Raw genomic sequence first — 17,581 nt, forward strand, 5'->3', positions numbered from 1 at the left:
AGTTCAATCTCATTTCTACACTTAATGCTTCCTTTGATTATAAAATCTTGTTTTATACATGCAATTTCAAATAACATAAACTAACACCTTCTGCACAAACTCACTGAAGACTAAACATTTTATACCTAGGTCTTCTTAATTAATGTTTCAGAAATATTTTTATGTAATTTCAAACAAGACTTAGATCAAGTTTTGTGATCATGATCTTTTGAGTTATTTTCCTTTGAGAATCAAGTATAAATAGAATTTACCAATACCTAACTTCTCATCTTTATTAAAGCATAATTTATACACAATAAGATACCTCCATTTTAAACGTAGTCATTAAATGTGACAAACATATAAAACTATAATATTACATCAGTTAAGATATAGTATATTTCCATCAACCCAAAAGTATTTCCTCATATCTCTTTCCAGTAAATTGTCTTTACAGTGAGTCCACATTACTCTTTTCTAGAGTTTCAAATGTATGGAATCATAGAGAGTTTTAACTTCTTTGGCTCACTGTAATAGTTTGGAGTTTCATCCATGTTGTTTCAAGTTATCAGTAAATTGTTATTTTTATCACTGAGTACTATGTAGTTCATCGTACCAAATTGTACCAGAGATACCACATTTGGTTGATCTATTCTTCTACTGATAGATGTTTAGAAAATTTTGGATATTAGGCATAAAGTTACCAGAAATGTGTGCACAAGTCGTTGTAGACTTCATTCCCCTTAGGTAAATAACTAATCATTTAATTGATTAGTAATAAGGTAAGTGGATGCTGAACTTTTAAAGATATTGCCATATTGTTTTTTGAAGTGATGGTACCATTTTATGTTCCTAATAGCAACACATGAGAGTTGTAGCTGTTTTATATTTTCACTAACACTTTGTACTGCCTTTTAAAATTTCAGTAAGGCTTGTGAGTATCTAATGGTATCTCATAATGGTTTCAATTTCTAATTCACTGATAATTGATATTAAATATCCATCTTTTCAGGTACTTATTGACCATTTGTATCTCTTTTTTAAGTGAAATCTTTTTAAATCGTTTGCCTGTCCCTAAAAATTTACTTCTCTGACTTTTTATTACTGATTTGTAATGGTTCTTTATATATTCTGAATACATATCCTTGTCTGTATGTATTGCAATTATGTATATGTGTACACATGTGTTTATGTTTATATGTTCAATTTATTATCTTCTTCAAGTTTGTGACTTGCCTTTTCATTTTTGTGTATCTTTCAAAGGAAGCCTATTGTATCACTATTTTTAAAATCATGCCTTTTGTATTGCCTAATTGCTAGTTTCTTCCTGTTTTTCTTTTTCAAGTGTTAATGTTTTGCTTTTATATTAGGTATCTTTTGAATGAATTTTCATGCATGATGTGAGACAAAGGTAAAGTTTCATTTTTTTCAAATGGAAAACCAATTGTTTCGACACCATTTGTTGAAGATAATTCATTACCATGACTGAATTACTTGGATATATTTGTTGAAAGTAAGTGGACCATGTATTTGTGGGTTAATTTCTGGGCTTTACTATCTATTCACTGATGTGTTTATACTTATGACAATATCACACTTCCTTGATTACTATTCAGTACATCTTAAAACTAAGTAATGTGAATTGTTCAACTGTATATCTCTTCCCCCCTCAATTTCCATATAAATTTTATAAACAGCTTGTCAATTTCTAAAAGAAGGTCCATTGAATCTGGCACAGCTTTGAAACTACAGAACATTTTGTGGAAAACTGGCATCTTACCAATATTAATTCATTTGGTCCATGAAGGTGGTGCATTTGTGTTACTTAGATCTTCATTATTTTCTCATAATACAATGCTGCAGTTTTCAGTATACAGGTCTTAGGTATAGTTTGTTTAAGCTATCTCAAAATATGCCAGGTTTCCTAAAGTTATTATAAGATGCATTCGTTTTTAGATTTAATTTTTTAATTATTTGTTGCTAGGGTATAGAAACATAATTGATTTTTGAAATTTAGTTTTGGAATCTGTGACCTTGCTACACTCACTCATTAATCCTGTGGACTTTTTGTAAATACCTTAGGATTTTTTTTTTAATCAAAGATCATATTCACTATGAAGAAAGCATTTTTCTTCCTTTATTTCCTATTATTTATTTGTTTCTTTGTCTATTGCTGTATGGCACTGGCTAAGACCAAAATATGTTTAAAAGTTGTAAAAATAAACATCCTTACTCTGTTGCCTATCACAATAGAATTCTGAATAGCCCAGAGATACATAGGGCAATTTCATTTGGAGATATGATGGGTGAAGATACATAAAGTCTTGACTATGTTAAAATAATCTAGACTTGCATTACTATCTCAAATTCATTATGTTTTTGGTAAATACATGTATGTCAGAAATTACATGTTATGACACATATAAAAAGGAACTCAAAAAACTCTTATCATAGAAAAAGTTTTAGCAAAGCCTACACTGACCTTTTATCTTTCTTTAAATGCATTATAGTATATGGTTTAAGGGGGCATCACTCACCTACTATAAAGCTGACAGGAGATGGAAAAAAGCAGTTAATGAACAAAAAGCACATTTACAAAAACAACAGACAAGCTCAAAGTAAAAGGTAAATTAAGAGTTCAGATTCATTCATCCCATAAAATCTTTGCATTTATTTCTTACATTTAAGCAATAAATCCTTTTTGTCAGATTTTCTAGTTGAACAGTTTTTCTAAGAATGGAGAAGTTCATTTTCTCTGCAAGACAAGTCTTTAAAGTTATTCAATGCAATTAAGGAAGAAAGAAAGATAAGATGTGAAAATTACACACTTGCCAAACATTTGGAACTATTGCTATTAATTGCAAGGATGAATTAAGGTCTTAATAAAGATCTTGTGAAATACTCTAAAACATAAAATTACAAAAAACAACTAAAGCCCAAACAATAATATAATGGATTATATTACTGTAATAAATTATATAATCATGATATATTACAATAGATCAAAACTTTTAATATCATATGTAAATTCTTCCTGACCTAAAAAAAAAAAATGGTCCCTCCTTCCCAAACCAAAATTATTTGCAATGCTAAGATTCAAAGAAATGAGTGCATGTGTCATTAGTTTCAGAGGAAATAAGAACTGTTCCATACATCTTAAAGAAACTGCATTTTAAATCATAAAGACACAGTTGCTTCAATCACAGCTTGGCTTTCTGAATTTTCCCATAAAATTTAACATAATTTGCTATTTGCCCAATACTGGGGTATATTCAAAATCTCTTTATAGTCTGATGAAATGGGAATGATTTGCAATTGCATATAAGATAGACAATTCATCTCATCAAATATACTCACTTTTAAACATGTTAGGATAAAATACCCGATACCTCTTCGTTCAGGGCAGCTTTTTGGAGCAGTAGTAGAGCACCCAGCTACATATATCTCCAATATATGTAATTTAATATCATTTATGGTACAAGTTTACAGTAATAGAAAGTCATCCTTATAAGTATGAAACAGAGGGAAAGCACAGAAAAGTGGAAACAAACTACTTGTTGTTCAGTCTCATTTTCCTCATGTGAAAATTAGTATCTAACCTCATGTGTCTGAAGGGATGATTGAAGAATAAAATGTAGTACATACATGAAGGGACTTGATTACATTATTATTATGACAAAACTGAAAAGGATTTGAAAAATGTATGCATCTGTATTATTTTTCTACACGTTCGCAAGTATTTTAAGTTCATTTATAAATAAGATTATATGTACAATCTAGTAAATAAAGAATTCAGCATACAATGTCATATTTAAGGTAAGGTTATAATTTCAATTATGGACCCAGAGTATAGATATGCTGTAACAGTATAATTTTAGGTTAAAAAGACCTATAAAGTGGAAAAATGGCTTTGATAGTATAAATCCATCTAACTGTAAACACCACTTACTGGATCTAAGGCCTTGCATATGTTAATATTTCTAAGGCTTAGTTTCCAAATTTGTAAAATGAGCATAATAACTACAATAAATAAATATTGTATAATCCATATAAAGCTTAACTAAGTATCTGGTGCTTAAGAAAGTTTTTTAATAAATGTTTGCTCTTGTTCTTATCTAGACTATGCATTTATTATTATCCAGATAAGGCTGAAAGCATTTAAAAGTGCTTACTGCACACACCATTCCAATTGCCTCCTGTTTTATGACAGTTTTATAAACAGAATCAGTTTTTTGTGAGTCAATTAGAAGAAAAGGATGAAATATAGCTAACTATAAGAAAAAGAAGTTCTGAAACCTTTATTTTTCATTGTCACTGAAATAGAAGAGTATCAATTACATGACCACTTTAAACTGAACTTTTAAAATCTTGAAATATGTAATAATTAAGTCAGCAACAATGCATGTGATCCAATCAACTGCTGTTTCTGCACAAGTATGATTTATATCTTAGACATTATCTCTAGCTGAAATGACAAAACATGTGGTCAAACCAGTCATTAATAATGTGCCTTTAAGAGAAAAAATATTTTTTCATCGTTTAAAAATTTTTTCCTTTATTTCAACATGGGACAGCGAGGTCTTTTTTTTTTTTAGCTATCGAGAATCAGATAATAATAAGTGCATAGTCTAGATAAGAACAAGAGCAAACATTTATTAAATTAAAAAGAGTATTTTCCATGCTTATGATTAACAAATAACAGCAATACTGAAACTAAAATCCACCTTCTTTAAATGTGAATCATCCCACTAAGAACAGTCCATTCTCCCTTTCATACTGAGATATAATAAATAAAAGCAGAATAAATCAGTTATTCCTTTTCTTTTTATGTATCATCAGACCAAGCAATTTTGATGTACTGTCCTTTGGAGTTTAGATGTCTAAGTTATATGGGATTCATTTGATTAGTTTTTTAATTATCTGATGAGCTGTCAAGCAAAAAATAAACAATAAGTTTACATTTGCAATTTGCTAAACTGAAGTTACAAATATCCCCCATGGTCCTGTGTGATTAATATGACAGGTTAAGTGAAAAAAATGAAAATCTATGAATGCCTCATTTCAATATAAATTTTAGTTCTAATGAATGTGATATGCTAGTCAACAATAGCAGTTAAATCATGCTGAAATTTAAAAATTCTTAATGTAGAATGAAGCTAATGGAAAAGTTATACCAGGATAAAGTTATTAGTTCTTACACAATTATTTCATTCAAATATAATTTAAACACATATTATATATCAAAAATTGAACACATCTTTAAAAAACAAAAAGATAAACAGACACACAAAAATAACACTTGAATATTCCATTGTGATACCGTTGTGAACCATGGGTCATAAGATCACACAATGCTTCAAAGATTTTTGTGAAAAGTGTCTCATGTGTTTCTATATGATCATTTTATATATGCATATATAATATGGTCATATTACATATAATTACATATTATATACCTATCATATTATATCATATATATATAGCTTTTCTCTGAATTTGACAGTTTTAAAAATATTTAACTTAATTCTAGTGAACAAGTGGTAGGAAATCTATCTCCAGCCACATTCACTAGTTTGCTGGTAATAGGGAGAAATTAAAAACTTAAACAACCAATCTTCGTGCCATTATTTATGAATGCATAATCTTACATATTTTTCCTCCCTATATTGTGAGATAGATTAATATATCATACTATATATCTGACTTTAACATTTTTAATTCACCTCTATAAAAATGTTTGCTTTTGAAAGCTAGACCTAAACATTTAAGATTATTCCTTTGAAATGAATTTTGCATTTAACCCAGTACTGATTATAAGATTTTTTCTATATTATATTTTAATGTAAAAAAAAAGAATGTAAAAACTTTGCCTAACACAGGCTATTTCAAGAACTCCAAACTATATAAAAGGCATAAACTTTCCAAAAATTTACATCCCTTCCAGAAATAACATTTTTCTATTTAAATTAGCTTTGATGTCTCAGGTTTAGATATTTATGCATATAAATATTAAAAAGGTAATTTGTAAAATGTTAATCTGTATGTAGTGATACCAGAAAATGTTTCATCAAGTCAAAGTCCCCTTTAATTAGTTTTCTGAAATTTCCACTGTTTTTTAATCTTCTAACACTAGAAATTGTTGACCCTTCTTGCATATGTGAGTATATATAGATCTATATATAGCTATATATGTATTCTATATATATGTGTGTGTGTGTGTGTGTGTGTGTGTGTGTGTATCGCCAGATCTTTTTTATTTAGAGACAGGGTCTCATTGAGTTGCTTAGGGCCTCGCTAAGTTGCTGAAACTGGTTTTGAACATCTGATCCTCCTGCCTCAGCCTCCCACTGTGCCTGGCTACTCTTCTTATATTTTTAAGATTAAAATACTCTATCCATGGTCAAAAATCCATAGTGGTTGCTCCTCTTGTCTGGGCAAGGGGATAGTCATAGAAGTAAACACCAGACCCAAAATGATTAACAATTTCCATGAACATAGAAATTCTCTCACTATCAAGCACAATCACAAAATGTGAAACTCTCAATTGCCCCATATACTGCTGTAATGGTAACATAAACATTATAGAAATGATATAAATGAGGTGAAAAAAATTTCAAGATTTAATGCATTTCCTGATCTTAAGCAAAAACAGAACAAAACTTCCAAATTTACAAATTAAATGCTCAGTCATGTATCCAAATATAAACAGTATATATCCATTAAAAATTCACTTGTCATTCAATTATATTTTCTTTTGCATATTAGAACCTCTTCCAAAAAGGATAAATATTTAAGAGCCTCAGAGTATATAAATACAATTGGTATAAAATCCTGACTTCCAGAAGTGATACATGGCTCCATATGAAAAAGTAATTAAATTGATATGCTGGGGATAAAAGTACAATGAATACATAATTATTGATTGTGGGTAGCAGGTACTTTCCAGAAAGCATTTAAATTTTAATGTGAATGACAATGAACAGCGAACATAGAAATCATTAGAAATTTGAAATAAAATAACTCGCATAGAATAATACTCTACTATAACTGTAGTCCGTGTTAGGATGGCTATCTACAGAGTACCCAATCTTTTTTCTAGAATTCTCTCTTTCAAATGGTTTACAAGTGTTACCATGTCTTCTTCAAATTTTCTGTTTTAAAGGCAAAAGGTTGTAGAACCTTTTAACATTTATATATAGGACAAATGTTTATACCTGTTCCCATCTTGGTCAGTTTTTCCTAAATGGTCTCAACTTTTTTAGGGTTCTTCTTAAGTGGGTATGCAACATTAAACAAACTATACTGCAGAATAAAATTAATCTGCATATCAATCTGTTTGACCAACCAACCATCCACTCAACTAGTTATTGAGCACTAATGTTATAGACAGCCTCCAACATAGACCAAGAGATGCCAGACTCCTGATATTCATGTCTTGTTTAATTCTCTCCCTTTCAGTGTGCCTGGATGTACTGACTTGCTTTCATCAAATAAAATACAGTAGTACTAATGGAATGCCCCTTTTGATATTAGATTATAATTAAATTATAAAAAGATAGCAGATTCTGTCTTAGGAACTCTTTTTTTTTTTTTTTTTTTTTTTTTTTTTTTTTTTTTTTTTGGTACTGGGAATTTAACCCAGGGGTGCTTAACCTCTGAGCCGCATTCCCAGCCCTTTATTAAAAGTTTGAGACAGGGTCTCACTAAGTTGCTTAGAGCCTTGGGAAGTTGCTAAGGCTGGCTTTGAACTTGAATCTTCCTGCCTCAGCCTCCTGAGCTGCTGGGATTACAGGTGAGGGTCACTGTGCCCAGCTTGGGAACTCTTTTGAATGAATGTCTGGAGAAGCCAGTTTGCATTTTTGTTGCATCCCTGTAGAAAAGCCCACATGAGATAGCTTAGAAGGAGGTCACAGAAAACACCAAGTAAAAAAAGTGCGTTGTTTTAGGTCACTAAATTTTGAAACAATGTTATCCAACACTAGGTACACAAACAAGGTCCTGCTTAAAACTGTGTTCAATAAAACAAAAGTTATTAAAATTATGTTGCAAATTCACATTTGAATAAAGAAAAAGTTCCAGGTACATAGCATTTTATGATGCACTTTTATTTTTTTCTGGTAAAAAGTCAATAATAATAGTGTTAAAATAAAAGTACAGAGCACAGTCAAATCTTCATATTACTAAGGACATGCAGTTTGATTACATCCACACTTGTTAAAGAGACTAGTCTTCCTTTCCACATTACCAACACCATAAACAATAATTAATATGGTGCTTTCTGAGTTAGTCACAGGTATTTTCACACATTTTTAAATTCAATTTTATCGAGGTAAAAATTATATAACAAAATTGACCAAGTTTAAATTGGATAATCTGATGATTCTTGATAACTGTCTAGTTATGAGATAATAACTACAATAATAGAACATTTTTATCACCTCAAAAATGTTCCTTCCTTCTTCTACATGTTCCCTCTGACTGTAATTCTGGGAAATCACAGATCTGCTTTCTGTCACTGTAGTCTTACATTTAAAAAAAAATTATATAAATGGAATCAAGCAATATAAAGGCTTTTGTGTCTGGCTTCTTTCACTCAGTATAATGGCTTTTGAGAGTTATACAAGGTGCTGAATGCATCAATAGTTTTTTCCTTTGCATTGCTGAGAAGTATTTCATTCTACGAGATACAATACAATTTGTACGCCAAATTATCAGTTAAAGAATATTTGAATTGTTTCCAGTTTTTACTATTATGACTAAAGCACCTATGAACACATAAGTATGAGTCTTTGTATAGTATGAGCATTTTACTGCTGCTGAGTAAATAGCTAGGAGGAGAACTGCTGGCTAGTATGATATATGTTTGTTAAGAACCTGTTGAACTGTGGTTGTGATGTTTTGCATTTCCATCAGCAATGAATCATTGTTGAAGTTGCTCCACGTTGCTTGTCAGTATGTAAAATTACCAGTCTTCTAAATTTTAGCCTTTCTAGTAGTTGTGTGGTAGTACTTCACTATGAATTTCATTTGCATTTTCCTAATGATTAATGATGTTCAGCAGCATTTTTCGTACTTAATTGTAGATCTTCTTTGGTGAATTTTTTCTTAAAGTGATTTGCATACTTTAACAAGGTTTAATAAAAATCATATTAAAGGTTACTATAATAACTTTATTGATCTATAAGTGTTCTTTAGAGCTTCTCTATAACTATTTTATCAGAAAATATTTTTAAGTATTCATTCCATTGATTGTATTTTTATTTTCTTAAAAGTATTTTTAGTGTTTTAAATTTCAATGTAGTTTAATTTATCATTACTTCTTCTTCTACTTCCTGATTCCATCCTGAAAACAAAATCTGTGATTGGACCAAGATCACAAACATTTTTTTGTCTATTTTCTAGAGACCTTAGGGTCTTAGCTGCTGCACTTAGGTCTGTGAGCAATCTAGAGTCAAAGGTTTTTTTAAATCTCTTTGTTTTGTTTTTAATGAGGTCATCCAATTTTTCCTGCACCATTTGTTGAAAAGACTATAATTTCCTCCACTGACTTACTTTGTTGCCTTTGTAAAGAAATCTTTTTTTACATTTTTTGAGGGTCTATATTGTAACTCTTATTTTTTTCTATTAACCTATATTAGTGTCTTTATGCCTAAGCCAGACTGCCTTGATTAGTGTAGCTTTCAGGCAGTGAATATTCTCTAACTCTGATCTTTTCAAAGAACAATAATTTCTACAAGAGTAACCTGCTGAGATTTTCATTAGAGTTATGTTTAATGTATAGATTAATTTGGGAAAAGTTGAAATCATAAAGATACTGAGTATTCTCATGCACGAACATGTTCTGCTTCCTCACTCAATTCGTTATATTTTCTCAGAAGTATTTTGTTGTTTTAAGTGTAGAAATTGAATAGGAATGGTGAAGGTGGACATATTTGCAGTATTCTTGATTCTAGGGGGGAAAATCACTTGATCTCATCATTAAGCATGATATTAGCTATCAGTTTCACCTAGGTGATACATATTACATTGAGGAGATAACCTGCTATCTCAAGCTTCTTGTATTTTTTTTTTAATCTATATCTGTTGAGGTGAGCAAATGATTTTTCACCCATCTACTTATACTGAGTCCAACCTTCCTTTACTTTCTTTCATATTTGAAATCTAGTTACAATGACTGTGTTAATACTATCATATGCTAATATATCATTTCTAACATTTCTTGAGATGTTGTGCTTGACTAATTTTTCCACTAATCATGTCATTCTTTCCTGTTTCTTCGCATGCTTTACAATTCTTATTTTAATACTGGACACTGAAATTATTTTGTATCCTAATATTCCTGAATATTGTTCTGGGACAGTTACTTGGAGACAGATCATTCTAAGGCTTGCTTTTAGGTCTTAGTATGTGGGATCAGAGCTGCATTTAGTTTAGGGCTAAATGTTGACAGTTCCTCCTTTAGCTTATCTACTTTCTTTCATATTTAACTCTACACATCAAGAAGCTGAGTGGCTCCTTCAACTCTTTGCCTTGAAATCTCATAAATTAAAAGTCCTAGTCAGTTTATTAGGTACATTTTATAATTTCCACATTACTGAAGGTAAAAAAAGGTATTGCTAAACTTTCTGTAATTTTATAACAAAGATCCCCTTTCTTCCCATTTCAATAATATTCATTTTTCTTCTTTAAACCCTTACTAGCTGCCTCCTCCAGGCTATCAGTCTCTTTTTTTGTTTTCATTAACACTCTTCTCACAGTCTCATTAATTATCCAGTCCCAAAGCTACTCTCACATCTTCAGGTTCTTCTTCTAGCTGCAACCCAAACTCAGGTACCAAAAACTGTATAAGTTGTATTTGCTGGTACAGATAACCCTAAAGTTTATAAACACTTATTATCTTCCATAGTTTCTGTAAGTCAAGAATTCAGGGAGGCTTGGCTGGGCAGTTTAAGCTTGGTGCTTCTCATGGAGTTCAACCACCTGTAGGCTGCAGCTGTAGTTCTCTAAATGCTTTACTAAGGCTAGAGGAGCACCTTCCCAGTTGCCTACACAACAAGCCTGGCAAGTTGGTATTGTTTGGTGGCTGGCCTAAGTTCTTCCTCATGTGAGCCATTTCAGAGGCTCTTTGAATGCCTTGTCAACATGGCAGCTGGACTTCTTCAGAACTGGCAACCCAAGACCAAAGTAGAAGCCACAATGCCTTTTATAATTTAGTCTTAGAAGTCATAGATCATTACTTCCTCCTTATTCTAATCATCATACAGCCCAGACAGGAATCTATTTAGTAGGGGATCAAAAAAGAGAGTCAATACCAGAAAGATAGGATCATCAGTGGAAATGATTTATGAACTGAGACTTGATAAAGAGTAACTGGCCAAGTATCTTATCATGTGATATAGGGGAGCCAATAGGGTATGTCCTAGAATGAGTCCAAACATCTGAAAATCAAGAGTGCCAATGTTCAAGGGCAGTAGAAGATACATGCTCCAGCTCAAATACAGTGTTTTAATTCACCCTTCTTCCACTTTTCTTTTTTAAACTTTGTGGGCTCTCTACATCGGATGATGCTTGCCCATATTGGTAAGGGTGATCTTTACTCAGTTGACTGATTCAAATGCTAATCTTTTCCAGAAACACCCTCACAGACACATTCACATAATGATTAACCAGCTATCTGAGCATACCTCAGTCCAATCAAGTTGACATATTAACTCATCTGTAACAATCTACTTAAACTAGGTACAAGTTATAAAGCCAATTAGTATTTCAAAACAATTGTAATAGGCTGCTATATCCTGCCTTGAAACTACTCATTGACTCATGTATGTAAAACATCACTCATCCCTAATTAGTATATTTCATATTTTCATGAAGGATCAATATCATGATCTGCATAACTGAAAATAAGCACTTGGTAAATCCAGAAAAGATCTATATTAACTAATGCCTTACAATACAAATTATGTAAAACATGTACAGCTCTATTTTTTGACTTTAGACTAATACTATTTCGTATGTTTTTATTATGTATTTTGGTGATTCCTGGTGCAAACCTCAAAAGAAAATGCTTTAACAGTTGTTTAAAAACCTACAGTGTCTGTGGGATTGATTGGATGTGATTTGACTAATATGATTTAGTTAACAAGTTACAATAAACTTCTATTGTCATTCTCAGGTTCTGTACTACATTAAAAAATAAACAGAACTCAGAATGTTAGATGAGCACTTTTATCCACATATTCATAGTTCATAATATTAAATGACGCTTTTCTTGGAGATCCTTTAAAGCCAAATCATGTTTGCTGGACCATGTTTAGTTATAGAAAAATTAATCTTAAACTAGAATTTATAAATTCATTAGAAGACTATGATATGAAGTAGTTGGAAAAAGATAAAAATCAATTGTATACCTATAGAAAGAATCACTAGATAATTACAGATTATTTAAAGTTATACAAAACTATAATTTATGTCTGAATACAGAATATAGCTTTATCTGCTGTCATTTTATCAGCAATGCCTCACATTTAGACAAAACTGATTCAGTCTCTCGTCTTACATCTCTGCAAATAAGAGAAAAAATGTGTCATGGATTTTATTAGAGCTAGTTGATAGGTAAAATCAGGGGTGGGGTGTGGCTCAGGGGTACAGCACTTGCCTACTATACACAAGACCCTCAGTTCGATTCTTAGCACCACACCAAAACAAACAAAAAAACTAGTATCCAAAAACTTATTCTTTTATAAACTATGAATAATATTTAAAGTATTCACTGTGTCCTCTCGTCTTGGTACCAGGTACCAAGGGAAGATTTCTGGGATAACTGCTTTTTTTCAGATGATACTAGATCTCACTGACTCAATTTCTGGCTCCACTATTTGCTACAAGGTATGAGTTTACTCAAGTATTTCCTGTAGTACCTACCCATAGGATTTGGCATCTGTCTTCTTGATCTTCATAAATACATGAGCCAACTCCCCAAATCTAGCAATCTATATCTATCTGCTGTTGGTTCTGTTTCTTGGGAGAACCCTGAGAAATAAATGCACCCTGGAGTTTTCAACTGTCAAAGCTAGTCACGTAGTGGAAATGTACCTATGTGATGAGTTCACTATGAGGGATTCCCTACCACACACAGACTTTGGGCTCCTTAGTACCAAGGTGTCATGTCAGGCACATGACTGTGGTGATTTAAAATCTGGAAAACAATGGGTCCTATGAGTCCCAGAAGTGGAAGAAAAGGAAGACTGTTGCCTGAGTTGTCCATATTTACCTTTTAATCCATGTCTTTCTGCTGTGACTGTTGCCTCACATTGAGTGTAAACTGCTTGAGTCTTGTGAGTTCTTTCTTTAACCAAATATTTAAGGGAATTAATATAACTAGCACTCATTGTGAGTAGTTAGTTTTAAATGATGTCAGTAAAATGAGGGAAATAATAGCTTACCAATGCTTTGAGCCATGGGTTTCCAATATCCCCCAGGAACTTAATCTGGGTTGAACTGAATCACTTTTTCAAAGTGGCCTACTATGCTTTATCTCATTTAAATACTCCAGGGTTAAAAAACATATATGCCTTTACAAGGTATCATATATTAAAATTTTGGTATTATTTCTCCAGTGTGTTAAACATGGCATACTAGTAGGGTCTTCATCCATACTATTAGTTAATAAATTCAGGTATTGTTATTCAAAGATTAATGAAACAAAGCACATGAATAAACAAGAAAGCAACTGATTCTCTAAACTTGTGGGTGAAGTCATGAGAATTTACGATGTGTCTGATTAATATGCAAATGCTGCCACATATTTCAAATACATTTTCAGGAAATAAATAAAAACTTAGTCTTCGATGCTTAAAAAATAATCTCAATTCAAATTTCAGTTTTAATTTCTCACCACCTCTAGTTTCAAATCTTCCCCATTCTAGCTCTTTAAAGCTAGAGTCCTACATATTCCTTTCAGGCTGGGCTTAGAAGTTAGAAAAAGTCCAAATAAACTTAGTAATTTTCCAGATAATATTGCTATTTGAAAATACATTTTAACAACCACCAACTGTGATATGAATAAAAATATAGAAGGACATATATTTTAAGTCACCAGTTTAAAAAGTCATTCATTAACACAGGACTGGGTTTTGGATCTTATTTTTATATTGGTTATTTTACTAAGATCTACTATCTATTTTGAATTCAGAGAATTAAAATATTATTTTTGAAAAGTTAAAACTGAGGAAAGGTTTTCTCTTTACAATCAGTTAATTAAGACCCTGGATTGTATAATTTCAATAAATTAAGATCCTGGGCTCAATAATTTGGAAGGAGCCCAGGATCTTAAGCCCATGTGTGGGTTAAGATTTTTGCCAAGACAGTGGTGAAATAAAGTATATGCATTTTGAAGACAAAAAGAAGATACTTTGTAACTTCAAGTTCAAAAAAAGTAGTATGAATCATGATTACTATCAGAAAGAAGAGACGAAAGTAGAGGGAGGATGAGGAGGACTTCCTGGAAGGCAAAGGAGTTGCAATACATTCATCAAGATAGGTAGGTTCTAAACAGGATACGGTATTTTACGCAGAAAAAAATGGCAAATAGAAATGCAGAAAAATAACTAATACACAAGTTGTGTCTCAAGGATGATGACCGTATGACTACACCAGACATGAACAGGAGAAGCAAGTGATAGATAAGATCAGGTGAAGGAAAATGTTTAACACCAAACTAAAAAGCTTATGTTCTACACAGAATGGAGGGCTGTTGAAGATTTCTGAAGAGAAGATTGATGTGACTGATGCAGAATTATTATTTCTACTACTCAAGTAGTAGTTCTTGTACTACTAGAGATAAACAGAAGGTCAACTCCTTTTTCCATAATAGCCCTTCAAAAATTTGAAAACTGTAATGATGTTCTTCCTTTAGGGGTTAATGATTAGGATAGAATGAAAAAAGGGAGAAAGTAGAATCAGGGAGACCAGTTAAGAAGCCATATGAAATGTGTACAAGTTTTGAAATAAAAACATAAAATTATATGGTCAATAGTCAAAACAGAAGGGGGTGGCTATGATTTTGTATCACTACAAACTCTTGATCAAAGAAGAAATGTTCTTACAATTGAATGTGTACTTTATTTATTTAATTTTAAAATTTATCTTAAGGTCTAATGGACAGCTATACTGACATAGAAAATTGCTCTCTCAAGAACACAAGGTAATCTGCAGGACAATCACGTTTACAGAGGAGCTTACCCACGCAGCTCAGAAGAACACTGTACAGTTTTTCCTGTGTTCTTTCCAATTATTTTATATACTTTTCACAAGACTATGAGTATTCTAGAAACATCAATAAACTGCCTAAATGAATCATTTAGGTTGTATTCTTTAAAATATCCCTTGAGCATCAAATGATGCTTTTCCACTGAAAAAGCCTAAAATTTGATCTCATACTGCCATGAAATTCTAATGATACATGTTTTTGGAAGGTGGGGTACCAGGGATTGAACTCAGGGGCACTCGATCACTGAGTCACATCCCCAACCCTATTTTGTATTTTATTTAGAGACAGGGTCTCACTGACTTGCTTAGTGCCTTGCTTTTGCTGAGGTTGGCTTTGAACTCTCGATTCTCCTGCCTCAGCCTCACAAGCTGCTGCAATTACAGGCCTGCACCACCGCACCCAGTCTAATTATGTATTTTTATAGCAATGCTAACAAACCAGTATTTTTCAGAATGTTTGGCAGTTTCTTTCTGATAATAAGAACACTAAACCCCACTTTTATAATTATACACACTAAATAATGCTTCCTTAATGTGTTCATTCATGGGATTTTGAAAAAGTATAAGAAATAAGCAATGCTTTTTAAAAAATAAAGAAACCTCTTACCAAACAAAACCAATTCCAACACTGACCTTAGCTGGCTCAGAACTCTTTTCTTATTTGTTTTCCAAACTATGATTTTGATAACCTCAGGGTCAGATATAAATTTCAAGATCTGAAAGAATGTCTCCTCTATCCTATTAGGTTGGAAGAGTTATAGTTCATTAAGATTGGTCCTGGCTGATTCTTTAAAAAATTAAGTAGATTTAAAAATGCAGTTAGCTTCAAATCCAACAGCTTACTTGTCAAAATAATACATGTCATTAAATATGTTTATAATCACTTCAATTTTAATTTATTATACAACTGGTTTTGAAATAGGATTTGGAGACCTAAATTAATATTTATTGAAGCTATAACTAGAAAGTTTATCTTCCTAGAAACTTTTGCTATATTAGCAATAAGGCATACTAAAATAACTCAATAATTAACTATATTGATTCAGAGTTTTTAGTATTCAAATAAAATTCCCATTGTAATTACATATAGGGAAACTAGTATTCAAAATATATAAAGTGACGAAATTGTGTACTTATGAAGTCACATATTTACCTGACATTGCCCTTAGTGTTTCTGAGAACTGTTGCAGCAAAATTCTGTGTGACACCCACCAAGCTGATTCCATCCACTTCCACAATCTGGTCATTGACTTGTATTCTTTAAAAAGAGGAAAAAAATAATCAACAATTAATTTATCTGATAATACACTGTCATTCCCAATAAATGAACTGACAAAAACTTGATTTTTATGATATTCTTATTGATTCAAAATTTATCTTTTATACACAAACCCCAGATCTTAGTCAAACATTTAATGTTTTCTTAAAAACTATTTTGAAAGACAAAAATAAGTGAGAGTGAATGAAGAGATTCAGTTTACCAAGCATCCATATTCCCATTATAAAAATAGAAAACTGCAAGTGTATAACATATTTACAACAGTTGTTGTTCTTAACGGCAGCATAACAGATACAGCTGAAATACCTTTGGACCTAATTCCCAGGGCCCATTGCAACTCCCCTCTTCAAGTTAACATTATCAGGCATTGCAGGGAATCCTTCCTATTCAAGTTGAATACTTCAAATAAGTAATGTGTGTGTGTTTACTTACCCGTACATGCAGATGTGTGTGTTTAGGTATTTACTTATTTATGTTTCAGGGATACATGCTGTATTAATAAAGTTTGGTGTATAATGTTTTTAAATTTATGTTTGATATATATATATATATATATATCTTCATATTTCTCATAATGAAATAACTCAAAAATGGAAAAATGGGAATGAGTTTAGAGGGGAATTAGATAACAAACACTCCATCACCCAACTTCATTTTAGCACTTTGTAATATTTAAAGCATATTTTTTCTAATAAAATGCATTACAGAAGAGTTGAAATTTCAATATTTGTCTCTAATTTTATTCCCTTCTCTGCTTCCACAGAAATAACTATCACACTGATTTTGTGTTGAGTTTTTCGAAATTGAAAAATAGTGTGTATGAACAGGAACATTATATGTGCTTTATATATTTTAAAAATTATAAAGTATACCTCTTTCACGACAGTTTTCTTCACTTAACATTGTACTTAAAATTTATCTCTGGCTACTATAAATGCAATTCTAGACTATTTGTTTTAACAACTATACAGTATTATCTTTTATAAATAAATCAAATGTATTTATCCATCATTTTGCAGATGAACAACTGTGTTTTCCATTTTAGCTATTATA

The 17,581-nt window shown here is 31.5% G+C and overlaps 1 protein-coding gene across 10 annotated transcripts in view; it reads right to left on the reverse strand.

Moving 5' to 3' along the window:
- Ppp1r9a (protein phosphatase 1 regulatory subunit 9A) overlaps positions 1-17,581 on the reverse strand; it is a 310,969-nt gene that overhangs the window by 95,162 nt on the left and 198,226 nt on the right. For all 10 annotated transcript variants that reach the window (XM_047560855.1, XM_047560860.1, XM_047560859.1 and 7 more), the window contains one exon: positions 16,403-16,507. In XM_047560855.1, coding sequence (XP_047416811.1) covers positions 16,403-16,507 — 105 coding nt within the window. The remainder of the gene's footprint in view (positions 1-16,402; positions 16,508-17,581) is intronic.

This window comes from Sciurus carolinensis, chromosome 8, assembly GCF_902686445.1.
Source record: "Sciurus carolinensis chromosome 8, mSciCar1.2, whole genome shotgun sequence".
Lineage (NCBI taxonomy): Eukaryota > Metazoa > Chordata > Mammalia > Rodentia > Sciuridae > Sciurus > Sciurus carolinensis.